The following is a 21458-nucleotide window of genomic DNA, read 5'->3' as shown; positions in this document are numbered from 1 at the left end:
TTCTGTTTCAGCATCTCCATCCTTGGGGAGGAAAAGTGGAACCAGCTGTCCTTCAAGTAAAAACAGTAGCCCAAATAGTAGCCCAAGGACTTTAGGAAGGGGTAAAGGGCGTCTGCGGCTGCCACAGCTGGGTAAAAACAAACTTTCAAGTAGCAAAGAAAATCTGGATGCAAGTAAAGAGAACGGTACTGACCAGGAACAGAGATTTACTTCTGATCAAGGTGATACTCTTACTAGAGGGCGTATTTTAGGTGGCAGCCAGAGTGAACTGTATACTGCTCAGGACAATGACATGACTCTAGCCAACGGATACATCTGTGAGCAGAATGCATATAGTAATGGCAGCATCAACGGTCAAATTGATAACCACAGTGAGGATGATATTACAGATGACCAAAGAGAAGAAGTATGTGTTAACCCAATTTACAATCTATATGCAATTTCGGTAAGTTGACTTCTTTTATGCAGATAAACTGTCTTCATGTGGCATTGGTTTGAATAAGTCATTTACTCCATCGTTTTCATCACAGAAAGTAGGGATGTTTTGAGGAGGAGAACAAAGTAGAGCCATTGTCAGCAAAACTTAATTTGTCATGAAACTGAGTACAACTGAAAATGTGTCTCTGCACGCTGGTTTTTCTGCTTGGGTGTATAAAGTTAGTCAGCTCTAGATGTACAGCTTGTCACGAACTATTGTCACTCACTTAAATATCATGAATCATTTATTCTGTGAATTCTGGGGGTTAAGAAAAGAATTTCTTTTCTTTTCTTTTCTTTTTCGTCTTCCTCAGTGCCATTCAGGAATTATGGGAGGGGGTCATTATGTCACGTATGCCAAAAACCCGAACAACAAGTGGTACTGCTACAATGACAGTAGCTGTAAGGTAAATCATGTCTTTTTGTCTTGGTTACCTAGAGCCAGAGGAATTTACATTTGGTGAGAACTGCTCTTTGCAATCAGGAGCATCTCAAAAGTCACATCAGATTAATATGAAAATTAACTGAAACTGTATATGAGATTTGTTTTCACCGAGTTAACATCTGTTCATCAGCTGCTGCTATGGTTAAGGAAAGATGCTTATTTTATACACTGATGGAAAGCTTACTAAAAATGGAAGGCCAAGAATACTTCTTCATGATGCTGGCAGTTTTGTATTCAATTACTGAATAATTAAGTTCCGATATTTCTAAGCATTTCCAGTTGTCACTATAAAATTTGTCACACTTTTCAAGTAAATAATGGAGCCTGATAACTGTAATAAGGGAGAAGGAAAATGGATTTCCTCTTGTTGTAAATAGACAGTTAAAAATATGGTTTCCAGGGCAATTGGGTGTATTTTAAGTCCAGTAACTGTAAAGCGATAGTCCCCCTGCATATTTGAGAGCATGCCTTTCTCTTTCTCAGGAATTGCATCCCGATGAAATCGACACGGACTCTGCCTACATTCTTTTCTATGAGCAGCAGGGGGTAGACTATGCACAATTTCTGCCAAAGATAGACGGCAAAAAGATGGCAGACACGAGCAGCATGGACGAAGATTTTGAGTCCGATTATAAGAAGTACTGTGTTTTACAGTAAGCAGGTGATCTTCCATGGACTGGTCCCAGAATGTGAGGGATAACATCCTGAAACTTACATTTGGTGAAAATGTTGTTGAACCAGATAACGTAAGTGTAGTTGTTGTACCCTGTGACCTGAAAGCACAAGAAGAAACCCCTAATTAAATAGCAGTTAATATAAAGATAGTATTGTTTTGTTCTGTTATCTCACTACATGCTCTAAACATTTCTGATGTTAGACATCAGGCTGAGACTGCCATTGGCCTTTAAGTAAAATGGTTTGAGAAAAGCCAACTAGGACCAAATAAGAGCTAAATTAAACAGTCCAAATAAGAGCTAAACAAAGTAGTGTAGAGTTTACCAACTGTTCTAACAAGCCCCCAAGGCTCTCTTTAGGTTTAAGATAATGGGGGAAAAAAAATTGTAGTGTTGTCTTTGGACAACATGATATTGCTACCTCCTTTTTCCTGCAGTTTTATTGCATTTTATTGGCAAAACAGGGAAAGCAAGAGAATGAAACGTGCACAGACATGAAGGATTATCATCAAGAGTAAGAGAAGTTTCCAGTTTTGCCGCCACCGATGCGTGTCAGTTGCTTTCTTTCTGTATGTTGGGAGCACAACCAAATGATAATTTGAGGAGAGATTAATTCCTACACTTGAATGGTTTATTATAGTTGTCTTTTCTCCACATGTTGGCTGTGCGGATCAACATGTTTCAGGAATGGCTTTTCTGCCTGGAGAGTGCAATCTCAGACTCTTGAGATGCCTCGAGAAGCAACTTCAGGTTGGAGAGAGTAGTTGCGACGATTACACGTGTGGCGTCTTAAAATGTGCACATTGCACAGAATGTTCCCAGCTTTTGGAAGGAAAGAGATGCTTGAGCTTATGTTTCATGACTGGTGTTGCTTTTAAATTTGCACTTTTAAAGATTCGTATAATTAAATTCAAAAACATAGTTTGTTTTTGTTGTTGTAAGGGCTCTGGAGTGAATGGCTGTGAATTATCCACTGTGTATTTCAAACAGAGAAGAAGCTGTGGCTGTCCAGGTAGCTGTCGTAGCATTCATGGATGGATTTTCTTTCTTGGTTTCATAATTTAATGGAGTCTTCTTTTTTGTCAAAATTTGGTTGCCTTTTCAAATTTTGGTTGTTTTTTTGCAACAGGTTATGCGTATACTTGCAGTGAAACCAGGATTGCTTTCCGTGCCCTTGCAACATGCTCTTTCAAGTCAACGGGCTTATTGCATGAAGGAAAGCATGACTTAAGTCTTAGCAGAGACTGGAAGAGAGATGGTTATTTTTTGAGTAGGCATTTCTTTAAACATTTTCAGTGTTAAATTGTTTGCATATCTGAATGAAGATAAACGTTTCACTCTTTTAGCCTTCTGTTCTTCAGCTGAGTCTAAGCAGCTTACTAATTCTGTCATATATCATCTATCAAGTTCTTTAGGTTTTGTATCTTCACTAACAACATCGATCCTTATCCGGTTGACCTGAAATAAATGTTTGGATTCATTTTAATGTGTTTTACAGGAATGCCAGACCTACCAGTAAGTTTATCATTTCCAGAAGGAGCTGAGTTTTATCCAGTTAAGAAATGATACCAACTGATCTTGCTGTCTTTAGGCGGGCAAATACCTCCCTGTCTTCCCTGGAGGTTGCACCTCTTTTAAAGGGAAGCAGATCAGTTCCAAAATAAGTATTGTCTTTCTTGTAAAGTGTTGCTCCCTATCCTATATGGTCTTTTATCTTTAAAGTGGTCTAAACGTTGAGACTGAAGACAAGCGAACATGACTTGTGAATTTCTAGGTTAGAAGCTTTTTCAGTACCCATTTGTCTACTCCTCCCTCTGCAAACTCCATGAAAAGTGAAAGATTTTCAGCTGATTTATTTTGAGATGTTTAATTTAAGCAGGTAGCACAATCTACTAATGTTATTTGATCTTCTGTGTTTGTTACATTGGTTGTAATTAATTTTTTTAAATTAAATTAATTCATGAATTAGTAGTAAATTTATTAAGTTAACTATTAACTACATTCACTTTGTAAATTATTGTATAAAACTTATTGACAATGCACTGACTTTAGAAAGATGTTAATGTACATAAATACCTTGTAAATAAAATAGTGTTGATGTACTGGAATATGAACTGTATTAAAAAAAAGGTATCGGTAATTGTATATGGAGTGAACCTGTTTATCTGTAACTATATTATTCAAGCAAATTAAACACTGTGGATGCAGATGAAGTGTCACTTCTTGTCAGATGGTTTTTAAGAGCTGTTTGCCTGCTTTGAAGTTGCTGTACTGTTCATTAAGCTTAAATGTATCTGTCAATCCAGAAAACTGAAGCGTGTGAGTAAGCATAGAGCAATTCTTTGCAGTTTGTCCTGCACAGCCCTTAGTTCTGAGTTACCAGGATAGTTCAGCTCCTCTGAGTTTTGGGTTTAAGTTATTTTAGGTTTCCTTTTGAGAACATTCTGTTCTTATTTTAAAGAATACATTTAATCATTTAAAATACGTGCCTGTATACATGAGAGAGAATGAGACCTTCCTTCTTACAAGTAAGCCTTAAGAACTAGCACACTAAAGCACATTGTCAGTGGTTCTCATGTTTTCTCATCTGTGGTGTGATTCTCCTAGATCTGAAGTAAGATCAGTGATGGCTTAGAAGCACACTGGCTGCACATATTCTTACCTACTCTTGAGAATCCCTCTGCAGGTTATTAAAGGGGGGGGGGGAATGAAATGTCTCTTTCTACATTTAATTCCTTCATTTTTGGATGTGTACATGGACTATTAAAATTTGAACTGTAATGATTTCATTCCAGGTTCTCATGCTGTGGTAAATAAGGCACCTTCTGAGTTGAACAGGAATCAGATATAAAAACCCTTGTCTTCAGAATGTTCCAGAAATAATGGGATGATGAGAAAATCAGATTCCATCATCGGAGGGTTTGATGAGAACCGTTTAATGGTGTGTGCTGAACTTCTGCTCTCAGCTGGACCAGGGGCAGTGCAGCACTGCCTGCCCGCTCCCCTCTGTGACCAGAAACCTGAACCCATGTTTCATAATGCACTCAATTCTACCTGCAGTGGCACAGAGGGATTTGCCTCACCAGGAGGAGCAGTGTCCGAAGTTCTTTGCGTGCAAATGAGTGTGAATTAAATGACGCTTAGCAATTCTGCATGTAAGCATTTCATAGTGCTTGTGTAATTGATCGGTAGGCATTTTGGGTCAAGGAGGGTACCTGGTTTTGTGAGATGAAAACCCTTCTCTTGATATGTGATTCATACAAGACACAGATGCACAAGGAAAGATGCAAGTTAAAATAAGCACTCTTCAGAAGAACAGGCCAAGAAATAATGTGTGTGTCCTCAGTGCAGATGCCTGCTCCTCTCCAGACTGCAGTTTGCACAGGTGGAGAACGAAACTGCTGCACAGCAGCAAAGGAAATTCCTCCCTGTAGCTGAAGGAAGAGCCCCACGCTGTGGCACAGGCGGTCATCGCTTCCTTCAGTGGTGGTTTGTAACCTCCTAAGTCTGTAGAATCACAGAATGACTTGGGCTGGGAAAAAGGAAGTCATCAGCTCCGTCTGACTGCTGGAAGCTTCACACAGCAGGTCCCTGTACTGTGGCCGTGGTCAGCACAGAGGGCAATGTGTTTGGTTATGTTTTGGTTTTCTTTACAAGTCGTGGCAAATGTGGTTTCTTGCCACCATGGCCACTGGGTTTCTTTAAGAAGGAAAAATCCTGAAGCCTGGTTTCTGGTACCACCTGCAGAAAGAAGATGGAGTTTCATATTAAACACAGACATAACAGTGGCAGACTTCCTGAACCCAAACAACTGTGAGGGTAATGCTAATGGTCCTTAGAACATGTTGCACAGGATACGTACTGAGTTTAGCAAGGCAAATTCTGCTGGAGATCTTTCTCATCTGATAATGTTACTGCTAGAGGAAGCACTCCCTGCACGTGTCTGGTCTTAACACTGAGACTGAAAAAGGAAAGGAAGAATGTTCTATTTCAGAAACCATTTGGCCTTTTTACTGCAAGTTGAATATGAGACTCCATCTAGAATAATTTTCACCCATGATGCTCATGTTTGTGGGTATTATTTCAGTGCATGCCAGTGTATCCCGTTTATGAGTTGCTGCAAGACGTAAGGCTGACAAACTGGAACGTTCAAGGCAGAAATCTTAGTCAGTAGAGGAGTAACAGCTCAGAGACAAGCACACAGGAGTCAGGTCAGAATTGGTCTTGCTGCTGCTTGGATGTGTGCTCTTGCAGGTAGATTGCAGTTTAGAAGGGAAATATAACTTCTGCAGGTGAATCACTGGGTTGTTGGTTCATGGAAAAGGAAGGAAACCCTATCTCCAATAACTGATAAGCAAACTGTACCTCAACTACATTTTAATCTGAAACCCTTCAGTTGTTTACAAAAGGTAAGTCTGATGTTTTCTCAGTTGAATCCCTTGTCCACTATTGCTGTTAACCAGAATCATAGAATCATAGAATAGTTAGGGTTGGAAAGGACCTTAAGATCATCCAGTTCCACAATGCATTGCAAAAGTGAAATGATCCCTTACGTACATGAAGGTTTTGCTCTCGGAAGCAATGCTTTTGAAACAAGGATCCGAAGGTACTTCATGTACAGTCTTGGTGTACTGATGCATTCCTGTTGCTGCTTTACGTCTATGAGCGTTTGCTCACGTATTTTCTTCTTGATTGTATACTGTGTTGAGACGTTTCCTGTGAGCAGACACTGACTATGAGAGACCTACTGCAAGTAGAGTCACGCTCTCTTCCAAAAAGGAAGTGAATCTGGTTGAGTTGGCAGCTGGACCAAAGTCCACAGTAAGAGCTGGTCTGGCAGGAGCCACCTGTCACTTGGGGTTGTTTGTTTTCTGAATGTTTCCCAAAGCAGCATGGAAATGGACTATTGTTCTTATTTTATGGCCCTTGAAGGTGCTAAATGGATATTGAGGATGCATCAGTATCACGAGGGATTACGCTTTGGAAAGGAAGCTATCTCTTGCTATCCTTATCAGCTGCAATTGGAGCATTCATGCAGCATTAAATGAGGACACTTGCTCAATGCATCATCTTTACTCCCTAGTGATAAATTTTCAGAGCGTTCGTGGTTGTCATTCTTCACAAGTGTGAGAATTCCACAGTGGTGTTTAAGTAGGGTTGGAACTGGATGATCTTAAGGTCCTTTCCAACCCTAACCATTCTGTGACTCTATAATATGATCTATAGTTGTTCCTGTCATGAATTTCCTCTGTTCAGGCTTTTGGGTATTGAAAGTGCGATCTAAAAAAATTAGAAACTACAGTTACCATACCCGTTCCCAGGTGCCGTTTTCAGGGGTAAGGTGTTCATTGCTTCCCAAGCGAGCCAAGGGCCATTAAATAAATGAAGGATCGTACCGCTGCCAAAAAACATTGCAGCTATTTTGTGCTCTTGAATGCCTTTTACTTCCCAGATCAAAACTGCTCAAGGCTCACATGAGGAGACCCTGAAATTTGCAGGGCCTGTTTTGTAAGATAGGAGCAATTGTGAATGAGCTGTGCTGGAAATCTGCCCACGTACCTTTATGTGTGTCAAAAGTGTTAAAAATACATAGCCTAGACTTGAAGGTAGGTAGGTAGGTAGCCTTCCTTTAAACCTTGAGTAAAGTCCATCAACTGAATGGGTTTTGGCTTCTCTCCTAGGAGAGGGGGAAAGTACCTTTCTGTGCAAGGCCCTCATATTTCCCCCAGTGTGACAGGAGGCATGGCTGCACCACCTCCTGCCAGCGTCCTGCTACCAAAAGGAGTTGCCCACTCTCGCTTCCCCTTACATCTTAAAAGCCCAACTCCAGAAGTGTTTTTCATTTTCATCCCATTGTTCTCATCTGATCTGGGGTTGCTGGTTATGGCCAGAGTGTATCCTCCTGTTCCCTACTCTCCCTTTAGCTGGCGCAGGACATTGCATCACTGCTTGTCTCTGTATCATAGATTTATCCATTATCTACAGATTGAGGCCATTAAGTGTCCTGAGAAAGCCCATGGGCTGCGGGCACGGCTGGCCGAGGGCCCAGAGGATCAGCGTCTGTAGTAATTGCAGCTTTTGTTATGTTTTTCCCTTAGGTCCACTAAATTGCAATTCTTGAAGCAAGAAGTTACTAAAATGGAGCCATCCATGCTTGCTGATTTATGGTTTCAGGAAAATAAAAACCCGACAGAAGCTCGGAAGATTGTGCCTTTTGTTTGGGACAAACCTCCGGCTTCCTTGTCCATGTGTAAAAGATTCCCTGTTTGTGAAAATTAAAAGCAATGTTTGATAAAGTCCTGTCAGCAAAATGAGGCACAAACTTGAAAATATATTAATGGTGTTTCTGGTTTTAATAGAAATCAAAAATTCTAAGCATATTTATAGAATGTAGGAATGCTGCTCTCAGTTGGGACAGTTGCTCACTTTGAGTCTTACTAGGTCGCTAAGGAACTCAAACAGATGGGTGACATCCTGGCTGGTTTATCCTATAGACACCCAAACTCAAGATTCTTGCCTTTTGGGGATTAAATAATCATTATCAGTGAGCCAGACTTTAGCAGTTTTCCCACTTCCTGCAATTCAGTGCTTTACTCTGTAGGTAGGCTTTGAGGAAAGATAACGGAGCGGGACATCAGAGCATCAGTAGGACATGTCATAGGCTCATGTAATTGTTCACCTAAAAGCATAGTTGGAAGGACAGTGGAAAATCAAGTTTTGTGTTTTATTCGGATTTCATGAAAAGTTACATCAAGACTGCAAATCCCAAGGACAATTTCTGTCTCTGTTAATCATTGTGCCTTAATACAACTGGTTGCTGGCAGCGTTTGCGTCTCATGTGGTGGGGGTGTGGGGATGCCCCCAGAACAGGCATGGGGATAAAACCAACCCGAGCTGCTTTCCTGTGTTTGCACAAGCTTGTGGGAAGTGCAGAGACAACAAACACATGGATGGATGGATGGATGCTCATTTTGAGACTTAAACAAGTATGCAAAGAACATCCATTGGTACAAAGGCCAGCAGGCACTCGCTGTTGGTGTAGAGAACAAATGAGGAGAAATAATGGCAAAACACAGCTTTAATTTTGATAGAGGGTAATTGCAGACAGGTTCAATGCTTCCTTTTGCTGGATTTGAAGCTGCCATCCTGCCTCTTGTTACAAGTACAATTGCCACTGTGCAGGCTTCCATCAAAGTAATTCCTGACTGTCCTGTTGGTGTCTGGAGAGAGGTGAAGGGACCCCATGGTTTCAAGGAGCAGTGTGGTTTTTCTGGCTTGTGATGCAGTGTGCCACCTACCCACGGGTCTTGAAAACTCAGGTTCTGGTGTTCTCCTTGGCCTTTAGGCATAAACCATCCCCTCAGTGCTGGCTGTGGCCATCTATGTCTCTTGTCAATATAAAAGTGTAAAACCAGAGCTAAGGCAGCTGAATCTCCTCTCCCACATTACCTGCCTTACTGAACCTGCAAAAGCCTTCCAGCTTTTAACACTATATTTAACAGTCATGACCAGAGAGCAAAGAGACATCCCTTGGCAGGTTGCTCACTGCTTTTGTTTATCAGAATTCATGTAGGTCCATCCCCTGCAAAACTCAGTATAGCAGCAGATGCTCCACAGCTTATATTAAAGTGTGTGTTCTCTGAAAATACACAACCCCTACTACTGCATTCAGCAGTTATTATTTATCTTAGTAGTGCTGATGGTGTTCTTTTCAGCCTTAGTTTTACCAGGGGCAGAGTACCAAGGAGTGAGCTCATAGAGCTCCTGTGTGTGATGGCAGTGCTGTCTGGGGTTTGGGAAGAGTGTACCCAAGCTGCTCCCAGCATGTCTCAGTGAGCTGTTTCTCATTTGTGTGTCACATGCTGAAATACTGTGCTGCTTCAGAAAGAGGGAAGCATGGGGAGCCCATCACCAGGGCAGATGGCATTTTCTCTCATGAATGAAACAGATACGTTTCCCTTCCACTCACACTGAAGGGCCTGGGGTTGGTTTATACCAACTGCCTTTTCTGCAGTGTGTAACAGGGGCTTAATAGAAATCAATAGTATCAGGGTGTATAATCTTTATAGAACTGTAGAATCAAAATCATTCAGGTTGGAGAGAACAGGAGGTGATCCAGTCCGGCCTTCCACTGTGTCATCACTGAATCTGGGCATGCCCTAAGGCTTGCGGATACAGTGGATTAAAAAATATATCAATGTAATAAATAATGAAGCTAAATGCATTTTCTTTTCTGAAATACCTTTGGTTTGTTGGTATTCCCTCACAGCCAGGTCTCTTACCTGGACTTTCAGAGCCTGGCTGCAAGTGCAGGTTTTCTTAGCGACTCTTCTCTAGCTTTGTATTTCCTGAAAGCATCATGCAACTTACATTGTATTTACACCAACCATTTGAGAGGGGTTTTGGCCAAATGGGGATAGCAGGAAGAAACTAATTTGATTGATTCATTGGAAAGGTGGTGGCCTGTGTGCTGGCTAGCTTTGGAGTTAAAGAAATAGTTTTGAGGCAACAGCCTTAACTCAGTCTTAACATCAGAGAGACATTTGCGCGGTGTTTCAGTAGCTCTGGGTGTGTGGGTAGTCGTGTTTCGAATTTGCTGACTTGGGATCTAGAAAGCACAGCGTTCATTGCAACCCTTCTTGATGTTCAGCATACAGTGGCTGAGGTGGTTTGCAGGTTTAATGTTGTCCCTCCTCTTAATGCAGTATTTTGTTGGAGAAAATATTTATATGTGTTATAAATAAACCTTGGCCTCCCAATGAGAAACTGCAGGAAAACTGAAGAGTGCATGTTATTTAAGGACTGGATAGCAACAAAGGAAAGCCGCTGCTTCAGAGCCAGGAACAGGATCCAACGCCACCAGTGGCAAATTAAGAAAGCCTTACAACCAATGTTTGTATTACGATGTTTGGAGTAGGGAGACAATGCAAGGAACAATGTGATTACAGAGATCTAGACCTTACATTGTTAGGCAGATCCCTCCTCCAAAGCTCTCCATCAACACTTGACAGTTGCTCCATGGACCACGCTCAGTGCCAGTGCCACTGGTGTGCTACAGGGGGAACAAACTGTACGGGATTTGTGCATCAAGGCTTACCCAAGGTAGGGAGGAAGAGCTCAGCAGTGGAGATTGGATGAACACACACTGATAAAATGGAGCCTGGAAGCGAACAAGAGAAACTCAGCAGGAAGGAAGGCGAAGAACACCCGGAGCCTTGTTAGCAGGAGCAGAGGCACTGGATTGAGGGCAGTGATGATCTTCCTCTGCTCAATGCTTGTAGAACACAGTGTGTGCTTCCCTGGGACTTTCCCAGTTCAGGACAGACAGGGCAACTGCAAAGATGCTGCCAGCCTCTTCAGTGGTGCAAGGCAGGAGGATGGAGACAACAGAGAAATTCATGGAAGAGTGGTTCTGACCTGGTACAAGGAGGAAGTTGTTCTCCAGGAGGGCAGTGCAGCGTGGGACAGGCTTCCAGCACCCCCTGGATGAAACCCTCATATGCCTGGTCTGCACAAGGACCCTGCTCTGGGCAGGTGGTTGGATTAGAGACCTCCAAGGGCCCTTCAGCCCGAGTCCTCTGATTTGAACTCATTTCCAGACTCCCAAGGGCAGATCTGGCTGAGTTTTCAAGCTCTGATGATTCAGTGTTTGTGCAGCAATTGAAATCATGCCTCAGTCTCGATGCTGGAGGGTTTGTGACCCACCAGCAAACAGGGCACAAAGATGACTTTCTGTTAGATAGTGTTTTCTGTTGGAGTAAAACAGTAAAACCCCTTTGCATGCTTCTTCAAGGGCAGGAACAGATTCCACATAGGAAGACCCAAATGACGCATGTTCACCATTAGTGCACACTCATGTTTATGACCTTGCTCACAAGCAAGTGAATTCTTGCCTTTTTATCTTCAGTTTTGACTACAAAATTGTTCCTGTTTAAAAGACACACACAAGGGAATAAATCTGTGGGCCCACAGGCTTAACTTGTAACAAAGAGAATTGCAGTGGAAGCTTTTTGATAAGCAGTTGGCAGAGTATCAGAGGATCCATTTGACCACAAGATAGGAACAAAGACATCACGCTGCGTGTTTCAACTTTTTACCTTTCCCCCCAGTTACGTATCTTTAACCGATTATGAATGAAGTCTAAGCTAGGATGTGGTTGCCTTCATGTATGTGATGTTTTCAAGTGGCAACTCAATTAAAGAAGTCATTAAATCTTGCTTTTAGTATTATCCAAAGGTTTGACTGCTTAATGAGACAGGAGGCAAACTAGCAGCAGTTTAAAGTAGTAAGAACTACGACTGACCTGAAAAATTACTAGCTTTTAGCACGAAATCTGCAGGGACAGGCAGCTTGAGCTGTTGTTTGACCTATTTGATTTAAGTTGGCCAAAATTCAAAGCTATATTTTAAAGTTGCCTTCCCTTTCATGTGAGTGGCAGGCAGCAAAAGACAAGTTGAGTGTGAAGAAGGGTAGAGTTCAACTAAGTCAATAACATTTATTAACAGCTGATTAAAGGAAGGTAAGGGATCGAACACAGATGTGAATATCCCCTCCTAATATATTTCACTCTTAGCTGGGTTTGGTCTTGCCTCCTTTAACTGCTGGGCTTTGATGTTGCAGGGTAGAAAGCAGATGCCTGTTTTACCTCAGCTTTTGTGTTAGAGGCAGCATTGACCCTTTGTCTAACAAGTGCTCAGGCAGGTTATAAATCTGTAACACTGCACTTCACCTTTTGTATCTTGCTTAATGACCTTTTAAAACTAAATGCAGAGTAGCTGAAGGAAACAGAATCAGCGATGGAAGAGCTGACACGTCCGCAACCTGAGCTCTGATTTTTCAGATTGCTTCAGTCTGTGAAACAAAACTGCTTTTTCTTTGCTTTGTGGTTGGGAAAAACAGAAGGAAAAGGGGGACAGGGGAGTGTTTCCTTAGCTGGGTTCTGTGTCTTCTAATGTAGCTCCAAAGTGCTCACTGGAAAGCTGCTGCCCAGTTACTAGCCTAAAGAAAGGGGCCACAGTCATTTAAATATGAAAATAGGGGGAGGTTGCACAAATATTTTAGGAAGTCTGTGGAAAGCTGTTGTTTTAAGGGGCTCGAGCAAGAGCCATTGGAAATTGCTGTTTTCCACAGTGCCAAATTTAACGCATGAAGGTTTGGTATGAAAGAATATGTGCTAACTTCCAGCTGAATCCATGAAAATGTATCTTATCCCAAAGGAATGTCTTACTCTGAAATGTTCTCCATCTGAATGAAAGGAAAACTGAAGTTTCCCACCGTTTCAAGCCGGTGCAATGATTTATTTGGGTGGTGATTAGAACGGGTATTTTGGATTCGTTTATACAATAGTCAAACACTAACATTTTCTTTTGTTTATGTATTTTGCTTAAAACAAAAGATTACTCTAAAGGAAGGTATTTGAGGAAGAAGGCTTGCAGAGGGAGGCCGGCTTTATTTTGGCTGCTGTTCTGCCCTATCAGCTAGAGAATAGCCTGCACAATTTACAGAGACCTTCAGCCTGCTCACAGTTGGCTTTACCCCAGCTGATTTTAGCATACCTGTCCTAGCTGAACTGACTTGTGCTGACAATCCCTTGGAAGTGCTACCAAACATTCCCCAACTTATTGCAATACCCAAAACTAAGCATGTTACGGGCAGGTCACTTGTCCTCTTTGTGGGTTTTCCACACCCACAGTTGTACATCCTAGCTCGGAGTGAACAGGTCCAGAGGGAAGCAGTTTCCGAGTGTCCTGGCAGCCTTTACTTCTGCTGGGGTTCTTCACACAGTTGGTACTATCTATTCTCACCGTTTAACTGAAAGCCTTGTGATTCGTGTGTGGTTCTCCTCGAAGCCACAGCGCTCTGATACATGTAAGGTCAGTCTGAAAATGGATTTGATGCTTGTCACAGCACATGATGCAGCTGCTAGCAGCGTGGCTGTAAAGCTCTGCTCTCTGCTTTGCAGGAGTTCATACTCTTCATATGCTCCACGGCTGTGTTAGCTTCTGGCTGCTCTGCTGTCCCCCGTGTGGGACTTTACTGCTTTTGTTAGGGCCCTAATTGAAGTTTTGTTTCAGAACAGTATTTTCATGCAGTCTTTGCAGTTACCTGCTGGAGAGACCCTCATGTGGCCGGTTATTCCCTGCCTCTGCACTTCAGTCTATCAGCTTAGGGCCTTTGGTTTTTACACAGGTGATCCTGCCTGGGTTACAGCTTCACACCATGAATCACTTTGATTTAATCCATAAAAGAACCCCTGCTTTAACAAATAGTGTTCCGGGTTGATTCAGGTTAAAACGGTGTCGATGCCTTGAGCCCAAATGCCTGACTTTGGAAACGCAAACGGTGGACAGCAGCTTTCTAGGGCTGATGGTCTGGGGGGAGCAGTGCCATTTGCTGTGGTTTCCAAAGCTACCCCTGAATTCCTTGGTTCTGGGGCAGAGGCTGTAGGAGCCCACCTTCAGCACGGCTTACTGCAGACTGGTAAAAAGTCAAACTCCCATCGCAACACTAAGTCTTACTGGCTGTCGGTGTTCGGATTCCCTGCCATCTGCCCCCATGAAGATTGACTTAAGTATGAACTTGCAATCATTTCTAATGGAAACTGTTACAGAGCAGTTGTTAATATTACTGTTATAGCACTTTGCATAGAGGACAATGTCTTCCAGGCTGGCTTGCACCTTACCTTTGTCTTTTTGAACAGAAATGTGATTCGATCAGTTTTGCCCCACTTCTCTAACTCCCTGTCCCAGAACATATTGCAGGGAGCCAGTGAACTGGTAACTGATGAACCCCTGTTCCAGTGCCATGCTGTGACACGCAGGAGCAGTTGGCTGGCTTTGTGGAATGCTGCCAGCATTTCCATTTGCCATTTATATCTACTGAATGCTATTATAAAAAGAATATTTACATGTGATCGAGTCTGTCAGCTATAAGTAATGGCAGCCACCTACTCCTAAACCTTAACCTTTCCTTCTTGTGTACAATGTGGCTGTATATTGCAATATCCTCCCTATCTCTTCTATCTTACCACATTTTAGGAATGTGCTTGCCATTTCCTCTAACTTCATGTGTTACTACTTCCATTGATGTATATATGCATGCGTGTCTGTTCATGCATAGGTGCATGCAGAAGTCTGGAGTCTTCTGTCCATTTAATCTGAGTTCCCAGAACTCATCCAATCTGTCAGGGAAGGCATCAGTCTCAAAGCCAGGGGTTGTATGACGTTGGAAGACTGGTAATACTGCATCTTCTGTTAGGAATTTCAAGGGAAAAAAGGAGCAAGGGGTGGGGGCAGAGGGAAGTGCTGTCCTGCCAGTATTAGAAATCATGTTACTGGTGGTAGAGTGCTCTTTGAAGGCATCGGTGATGATCAGATTCCTCTTAATAAGAACAAATGGTGCTGTCGATTGAGCACATGCTGCAAGGAGCTTCTTGCACCCGTTGCAGAATACAGATTCTAGCCCAGCGCTGCTAGCAGCACTGCTCTAAAAGCACTGCTTCTGCTCAAATTCCCCTTCAGGTAAGTTTGGAGACAAGAAAGCCAAACACACAAACCCCCAGGAGGAGGTGCAGAAAAGCAGAGCGCACTGGCCGGGCTTTGACGGGGTGTGTGGCATAGAAAGCATGGTGCAGTGTGGTATCGAAAATGATCTATTTGCCACGGAGTACCCTGGCATAATTGAATGCTCTATAATGAGGGCACAGGATGTGTTAATCATTCCATTTCAGCTTTCCTGGCAGGAACTTGGCAGGAAGATACAGTAAAGCAGGTACCGATACTGAAGTTTTTATTGCTGCTGCCCATGCAACCAGTGGGTTTTGTTATTGTACTGTTCTTCCTGATTTTCCAACTGGAGAAGCAAGTTACACTGTCACTTCTATAGGCTCTGCTGGGGCAGCTATAACGAAATTACCTTTGTAAAGTAAACTTTCTCATGTGTTGGGATTTAGTCTCTTGAGGCAGAAAGCTGAAAGTTCTGGACAGCTCTGTCTCTGGAGAAGTTACGAGTGACTTAGCTGTATGTGTTAGTCAAAGTGGGGGCCGTGAGCTCATGGAAGAGTTAATTCCATCTTCTATAGCTTACTGCACATGCTCTTTTTCTTTTGTAAATGGATTCTTGCTATCCAAGGTGCTTCTGCTGCCCAGCTCTGCTATGAGCTCCCGCTGCCTGTTGCCTTGTGTCAGCAGAGCAAGCCACCAGGTTTCACTGGACTGACATCTCTTTCTTGAGGTGGGATCTGTCACCCAGGTCATTGCTGAGGGATGGTCAGCTGTGATTTGTCTTTTGAATAGGCTTTATGTGGTGCATTTGTAAACCAGGAACTGTGGTTTCCTGTCGTCACCTCCTCTGTCTCAATCTCAATACATTCCTATGGTGGCACTAGAAGTTGCACTGGCTCTCAATATCTACTTGGATGGAATCTGAATGTTTGTGGTTTATGGGCTGTCTGTGGTTAGAGCTGGTTTTTAAAACAAATCAATCTTGTTCCATAACATGTGCATTCATATCGGTGAGATCATAAACCCAAACTTCCCGTTTATGCTCTGGCCCTGCAGTATTAACAACGAGGACAATGGAAACCCATTTCAGGTTTATGTGAGTGACACTGCAGTCCTTTGTCCCCTTGATAAGACGCCATGGTCTCTGTCAATCAAGCTATTGTGAAAGCATAGAAGTAAATGAGGCTGGAGAAACCTTTCTGCTTACAACCTGCATGGTGGGCTTCATCTGAGCTCTCCATCCACAGGGACGCTCCTTGGACTGGGACTGTCCCAACACCCAAACACCCACTGCCCAAAATGTCTGAGCTACATCAACATTTTGGAACACCAAAGTTCTCTGAGGACACGCAAATGAATGGTGAACCCTCCTGTTTGCCTGTGGTTTGGAGCCCTGTGCTGAACAGAGCTGGGTAGCCATCAGTTGCCATAGGTTTCAGCTGAAGGGGCTGGAGGAAGACATCAGCACCTCGGTGCTTGACTTTGTGCCTTTATCCTGCTCTTTCAAGCAGCAGCTTTCTTCTGCCCTGGGGAGGTCACTGGTTTTCTCCCAGGATTATTCCTAGGTTCAGCAGTGGCTGCTGGCTTCCGGGACATAAAACATGATGTTTCACTGCGTGTAAGAAGGTGCTTTGTGTAATGGGGAGAGTTTCATACACAACAGACTCCAAAGGACTTGAGGTTTTCAGGTACAGCGGTCTTGACAGAAAATGACTTATTTAGGGTTTAACCTCAACAGCAGCAAAATGTAACACTTCTGCCTTCCTTTCTCATAAATTCTTCATAACCACACGTATCTGGAAGCCAACCAATCAAGATCATTCTCCTACGTGCTGGGAACAAGGAGTAGTCTTAGTAATGTGGGAAGTGAATGGGTGTTGACATTCTGAAGGTATTTTCAGTCGATGAAAACTAATATATGCTTTAAGGTTCTCTTTGCATGATAAAAAGGAAAGAATTAGCTGCAAGGAGCTAAATTATAGGAAAACAAAGACTGCAGTTATTAAATAGTGTTGGTTTTGATCAGAATATGTTTGAGTAGGAGATGGCTAAATCGTCTCAGAGGATAGTAATAAGTAAAAGAACGAAATAACCTAAATTGATTACAGTCTTCTACCTTTTATAAAGTAACTTTAAATGCAAATTGCATTCAACTGCAAAAAGGGAATTCATGTCCCAGAAGCATTTGAGTTAATTGCTGTAGTTAATTACACTCATAATTTTACTTGTGTAACTAATTCCAGTCAGGTGTTATGGGTGTATATGGATTTATTCCCCAGCCCAAAAGCCCCAGACAGCAGGTTGTTTGTAGGAAATCCTTGAACTTCACCATGAAAACCGCGCGTTCCCATTCTCACCAGTTTGCTTGGATGAGTTGTTTGTGTTCAGAAAGAACATGGAAGGCATCAAGAAGGCAAACTGCCCCGGCTGAGGAGACCACTGTGGTCCCTGCTGATGCTGCCGACACTGCTCCATCACTTGTGCCCCCAACATCATAGAGTCATAGAATAGTTAGGGTTGGAAAGAACATTAAGGTCATCCAGTTCCGACCCCCCTGCCATGGGCAGGGACATCCTTGAGTCCATGCTGGGAGCCTCCAGCTCCTCCAGCGGGGTCTGGAAATGTCACCCCTATTCCCTGCAGCGGGCTCCACAGGCTACAAGGAGATGGAGGGATATTCTATGTGGCTGTGCTGGCAAATGTTGTCTTCACTGTGAAATTCACTTCTGGACACGCAAGGAAGCGAAAAGCTTCATCCTTTGCTCCAAGCAGTCGTGGCAAGTTCGTTCCGTACAGAAGAAAAGTGCATTTTGAGGCTGTGTTTGTCAGCAGGAGGAGCTGACCATGCAATGAACCCGGCAAGTTTGTTAAAACCCCGTGTGGATAATGTAAATACAATTCTTGTGAGTAATGGCTGGGTTTCCTTGTCTCTTTCTGCTTCCTGAGAAGATGTTTTGCTGAAAACATATTGTATTAGGAATTATTTTTGTGCCTGTCCCTCCTGTCACCCCTCCTGCTCCCCTGTCCATTGTTGTGAAAGAGTGAAGCTGGGCCTGTGTTCATATGCTATATGTGCTCCTTCACCTCTCAAACCTCTGAAGGCTTGCACTCAAATCAAGGTCCAGCCCGCAGCCGGAAAAGGACTGCTTTTTGGATGTGTTATACAAAACCTTGTAATGTCAGCTCAGCTTGGTGGGCTTTCAGAAATGGGGAAGACCCACTGAAGTCTGGTGAGCCCTTGCTTGCTGTTCAACCTTACGTAAGGTGAATGGGCTCTACCCTGACAGCCATTGCAGGCAAGCCCTAAACCAAAATGCCTGCTGCTTCCAAAGGACAGAGCTCTCTTAAGCAAAGCTACATCCAAATGTTGATAATCTCTTAAAATGTCTTCGCACTCTTGAAAGGGATCAGTTCTTAGGTCTGTTTTTCTGCAATCCAGATGCTAATTTACCTCTGACTTGATGCAAACTGACAAAGCCCCTGCCTGTCCTTTTTGTTGTAGACCTGACAATACATCTCTAGTGACTTTTAGTTTCCGGTATTGTTTCATTTTCTATTGTACTCTGGTTTTCAGTCACAGAAGCTAAGCTCTCTTCACCTCTGGCTCCAACATATGTGAAACGTATTAGCAAAGTCCTGGGTTACCTTTTCTGTACGTGGGAAAATACCGTTCTTTCTGGGTCTTTCTAAATATCTCTGTCCCTTTCCCCACCCTTTCCCTGTATTATCACACACGGACTGGTTATTTGTCCTTCAGCAGCTACTGTTGTTTCCTAGGGTCTTTGCAGTATTAAGAAGTTTCATGCCAAATGTAGCACAGAAAAAAATCTCGAAAATCGGTGCCTGAAGCTACCCTCTGGAACAGCAAATTGCTTTTCCATAGCTATCTTCCCAAAACAAAACCAAAGGTCCCACTTGAAGCCTTCCTGTCTTTTACCGGCTTTTAAATTGAATAGCTTTTGCTGTAGATCTGTATTCATTCACTGCATTAACGTCCTGTAATTGCCATGTCCTGCGCTAGAACAGAATGTGTCTGTGTGCCTGCAAAGGGGTGCCTCTGACAGAGAACAGACTGAACTAGATCACTGACACGGATGCAGGTTGTGGTGTTTCTGTTCTCCTCACCGGAGTAAAATTCAGATTCACTGTGTAAAAATAGTCATACTTGTCTATTCAGATGTTATCCGTGCTGAGGTTTGGTGTCCTGGCCTCAGCAGGAGCAGTCATTTCTCTCCTGCTTAGTAGCTGGTGCAGTGCTGTGTTTTGGACTTTCAGCCTGGGAACAGCACTGATACCACCGATGGTTTCAGTTGCTGCTCAGTAATGTTTACTCTGACCAAGGACTTTGTGAGCCTCACGCTCTGCCAGGGAGGAGGGGAAGCCGGGAGGAAGCAGAGGCAGGACACCTGACCCAAAGAGGTATTCCATACCCCAGCACGTCATGCCCAGTATAGAAACTGGGGGCAGTTACCCGGGAGGGTGGGATCACTGCTGGGTCGGGCTGGGTATCGGTCGGTGGGTGGTGAGCGGTTGTATTCTCTTCCCTTGTTATTTCCCTTATCATTATTATTCTTGGTGGCAGCAGCAGTGGTTTGTGTTCTACCTTAGTTACCGGACTGCTCTTATCTCAACCCGTGGGAGTCACATTCTTTCCATTCTCATCCCCCTCCCTCTGGGAGCAGGGGGAGGAAGGGGGGGAGTGAGCAAGCAACTGTGTGGTTCTGGGTTGCCTGCTGGGCTTAGAATCATAGATCAGTTACGGGTGGAAAGGACCTTAAGGTCATCTAGTTCCAGCCCCCCTGCGATGGGAAGGGACACCTCACACTAAACCATGCCACCCATGGGTTAAACCATGACATTTGTGCAGAAGAGTGCTTACAGAGGACCATCTATCTCTTCAGCTTTTTTCTTCTTCATCATAGTTATGTTTTAATATAGTGCATGATAAATAAGACTCTTCCACATCATAACTAATTACTGCCTATATAACATTACTACTGAGTCACAACCTACTAAGAAGTGTCCTCCATGATTTACCATTTATCACTAACAAGAATAAATAGTTGACCCAGCTCCTCCATAGTTTCTTCCAATCATCCTTAAGAGAGCTGCCTATGAAATGAGAATCACTTCCAGAATTTAGTAAATAATCTGAACAACGAGGGATGGTGGTCTCCCTTATACATACTCCCAGCAGATACAAGAAACGTTTGTAGTGCAAAAGGCATTGTTCTCAGTGGAGGCGTCCTGAGGAGTATGCACATCACTGGTCTTTAAAACAGGAGATACCATTCCTACAGGGCTTTTTTACGTGGCTGTGCAGTTTACTATATTGCATGTAAACCTTTAGAGAGCGCTAAAACACGAGCCTTTCAGAGTATTTGCATTCATTACATCTTGTACAACAGCATGAAAAGCAAGCATCTTTGCTCTTAATTTCTTGCTGCATTCTCCACTTGTGGGAATGGGGATGTAATGAAAATAGTGAACATTGAACAGAGGTGTTCAATGAGTGGGTAAGTATGCAACCATTTATCCTGGTTAACTACCTAGTCAAGTGTTTGTGCAGGGGTGAAGTTACACTGGGTAAATCCATAGCACCCATCGCAGTCTGCCTGCTGGGCTGCATGCGTGCACCAGCTCTGCTGAGCAAGGTGCCACACTCAGAGCAATTGGGCTGTGTGCAGATAATACCCCTATGCCACGTGTGAAAGGAAATCTCCAGGAGCCTGCTGCCATCAGAAATAGCCCAAGGTCCTGCAAATCCCTCAGTTCCTGCCCCTCCCCAAAATGCGAACTCAACCCTAAGCATTATAAAGAAAATAGGGGAGAAAGTCACATTTCTTTTCTGGGTGAGTGTTTTGTGCATTCCTTTTCAGCAAGGATGAAGGAAACAATAAATAAAAACTCAAGGCAATGAAAATATAGGTCTCTGTTCAACTTTAATCTTGCATCTATCTTTGCTTCTCAAAAGGTTTTCAGTTAGCTAAAAATACAGTTAAAGTCTTAATCATTCCTCTGAACTTTAAAGGTGAATTTTCTTTCCCATATAGTTTTTTAAGCATGTATTATTGATTGTTAAATATGAAAATAATTCCCTCCCTGCTTTTTCTTCTTTGGTGAGCTGTGGTTAGCCTCACTGCTGTGATTTTCCTGAACACAGCCATAGAGCTGCAGCATAAAGTCATCTCTGCAAACATGGCCCTGAATTAAAAAACACAAGTCTGCTAATGAAATCCTACTTTGGTGTGGCCAAAATCTATCACTCTAAAGGAAGCTGTAACATGTTATATGGCATTAGCCAAAGAAAACTGTTATGTCTGTCTTCAGAGAGAAAACTGGAACAATATAAGGAAACCC

General features: G+C 43.1%; 1 protein-coding gene across 6 annotated transcripts in view; it reads left to right on the top strand.

Moving 5' to 3' along the window:
* Positions 1-3815, top strand: part of USP32 (ubiquitin specific peptidase 32) — a 74860-nt gene extending 71045 nt beyond the window's left edge. For all 6 annotated transcript variants that reach the window (XM_061470526.1, XM_061470529.1, XM_061470523.1 and 3 more), the window contains 3 exons: positions 12-445; positions 792-884; positions 1406-3815. In XM_061470526.1, the coding sequence (XP_061326510.1) occupies positions 12-445; positions 792-884; positions 1406-1579 (701 nt within the window). In that variant the 3' untranslated portion in view covers positions 1580-3815. The remainder of the gene's footprint in view (positions 1-11; positions 446-791; positions 885-1405) is intronic.
* Positions 3816-21458: the final 17643 nt, after the last annotated feature.

The sequence above is a fragment of the Pezoporus flaviventris genome, unplaced genomic scaffold (assembly GCF_033815535.1).
Source record: "Pezoporus flaviventris isolate CSIRO_AGI_PZ_B2104156 unplaced genomic scaffold, CSIRO_AGI_Pfla_v1 ptg000063l, whole genome shotgun sequence".
NCBI lineage: Eukaryota > Metazoa > Chordata > Aves > Psittaciformes > Psittacidae > Pezoporus > Pezoporus flaviventris.
The sequence above is the reverse complement of the archived record's forward strand: the minus strand, read 5'-3'. Positions and strand labels throughout refer to the sequence as shown.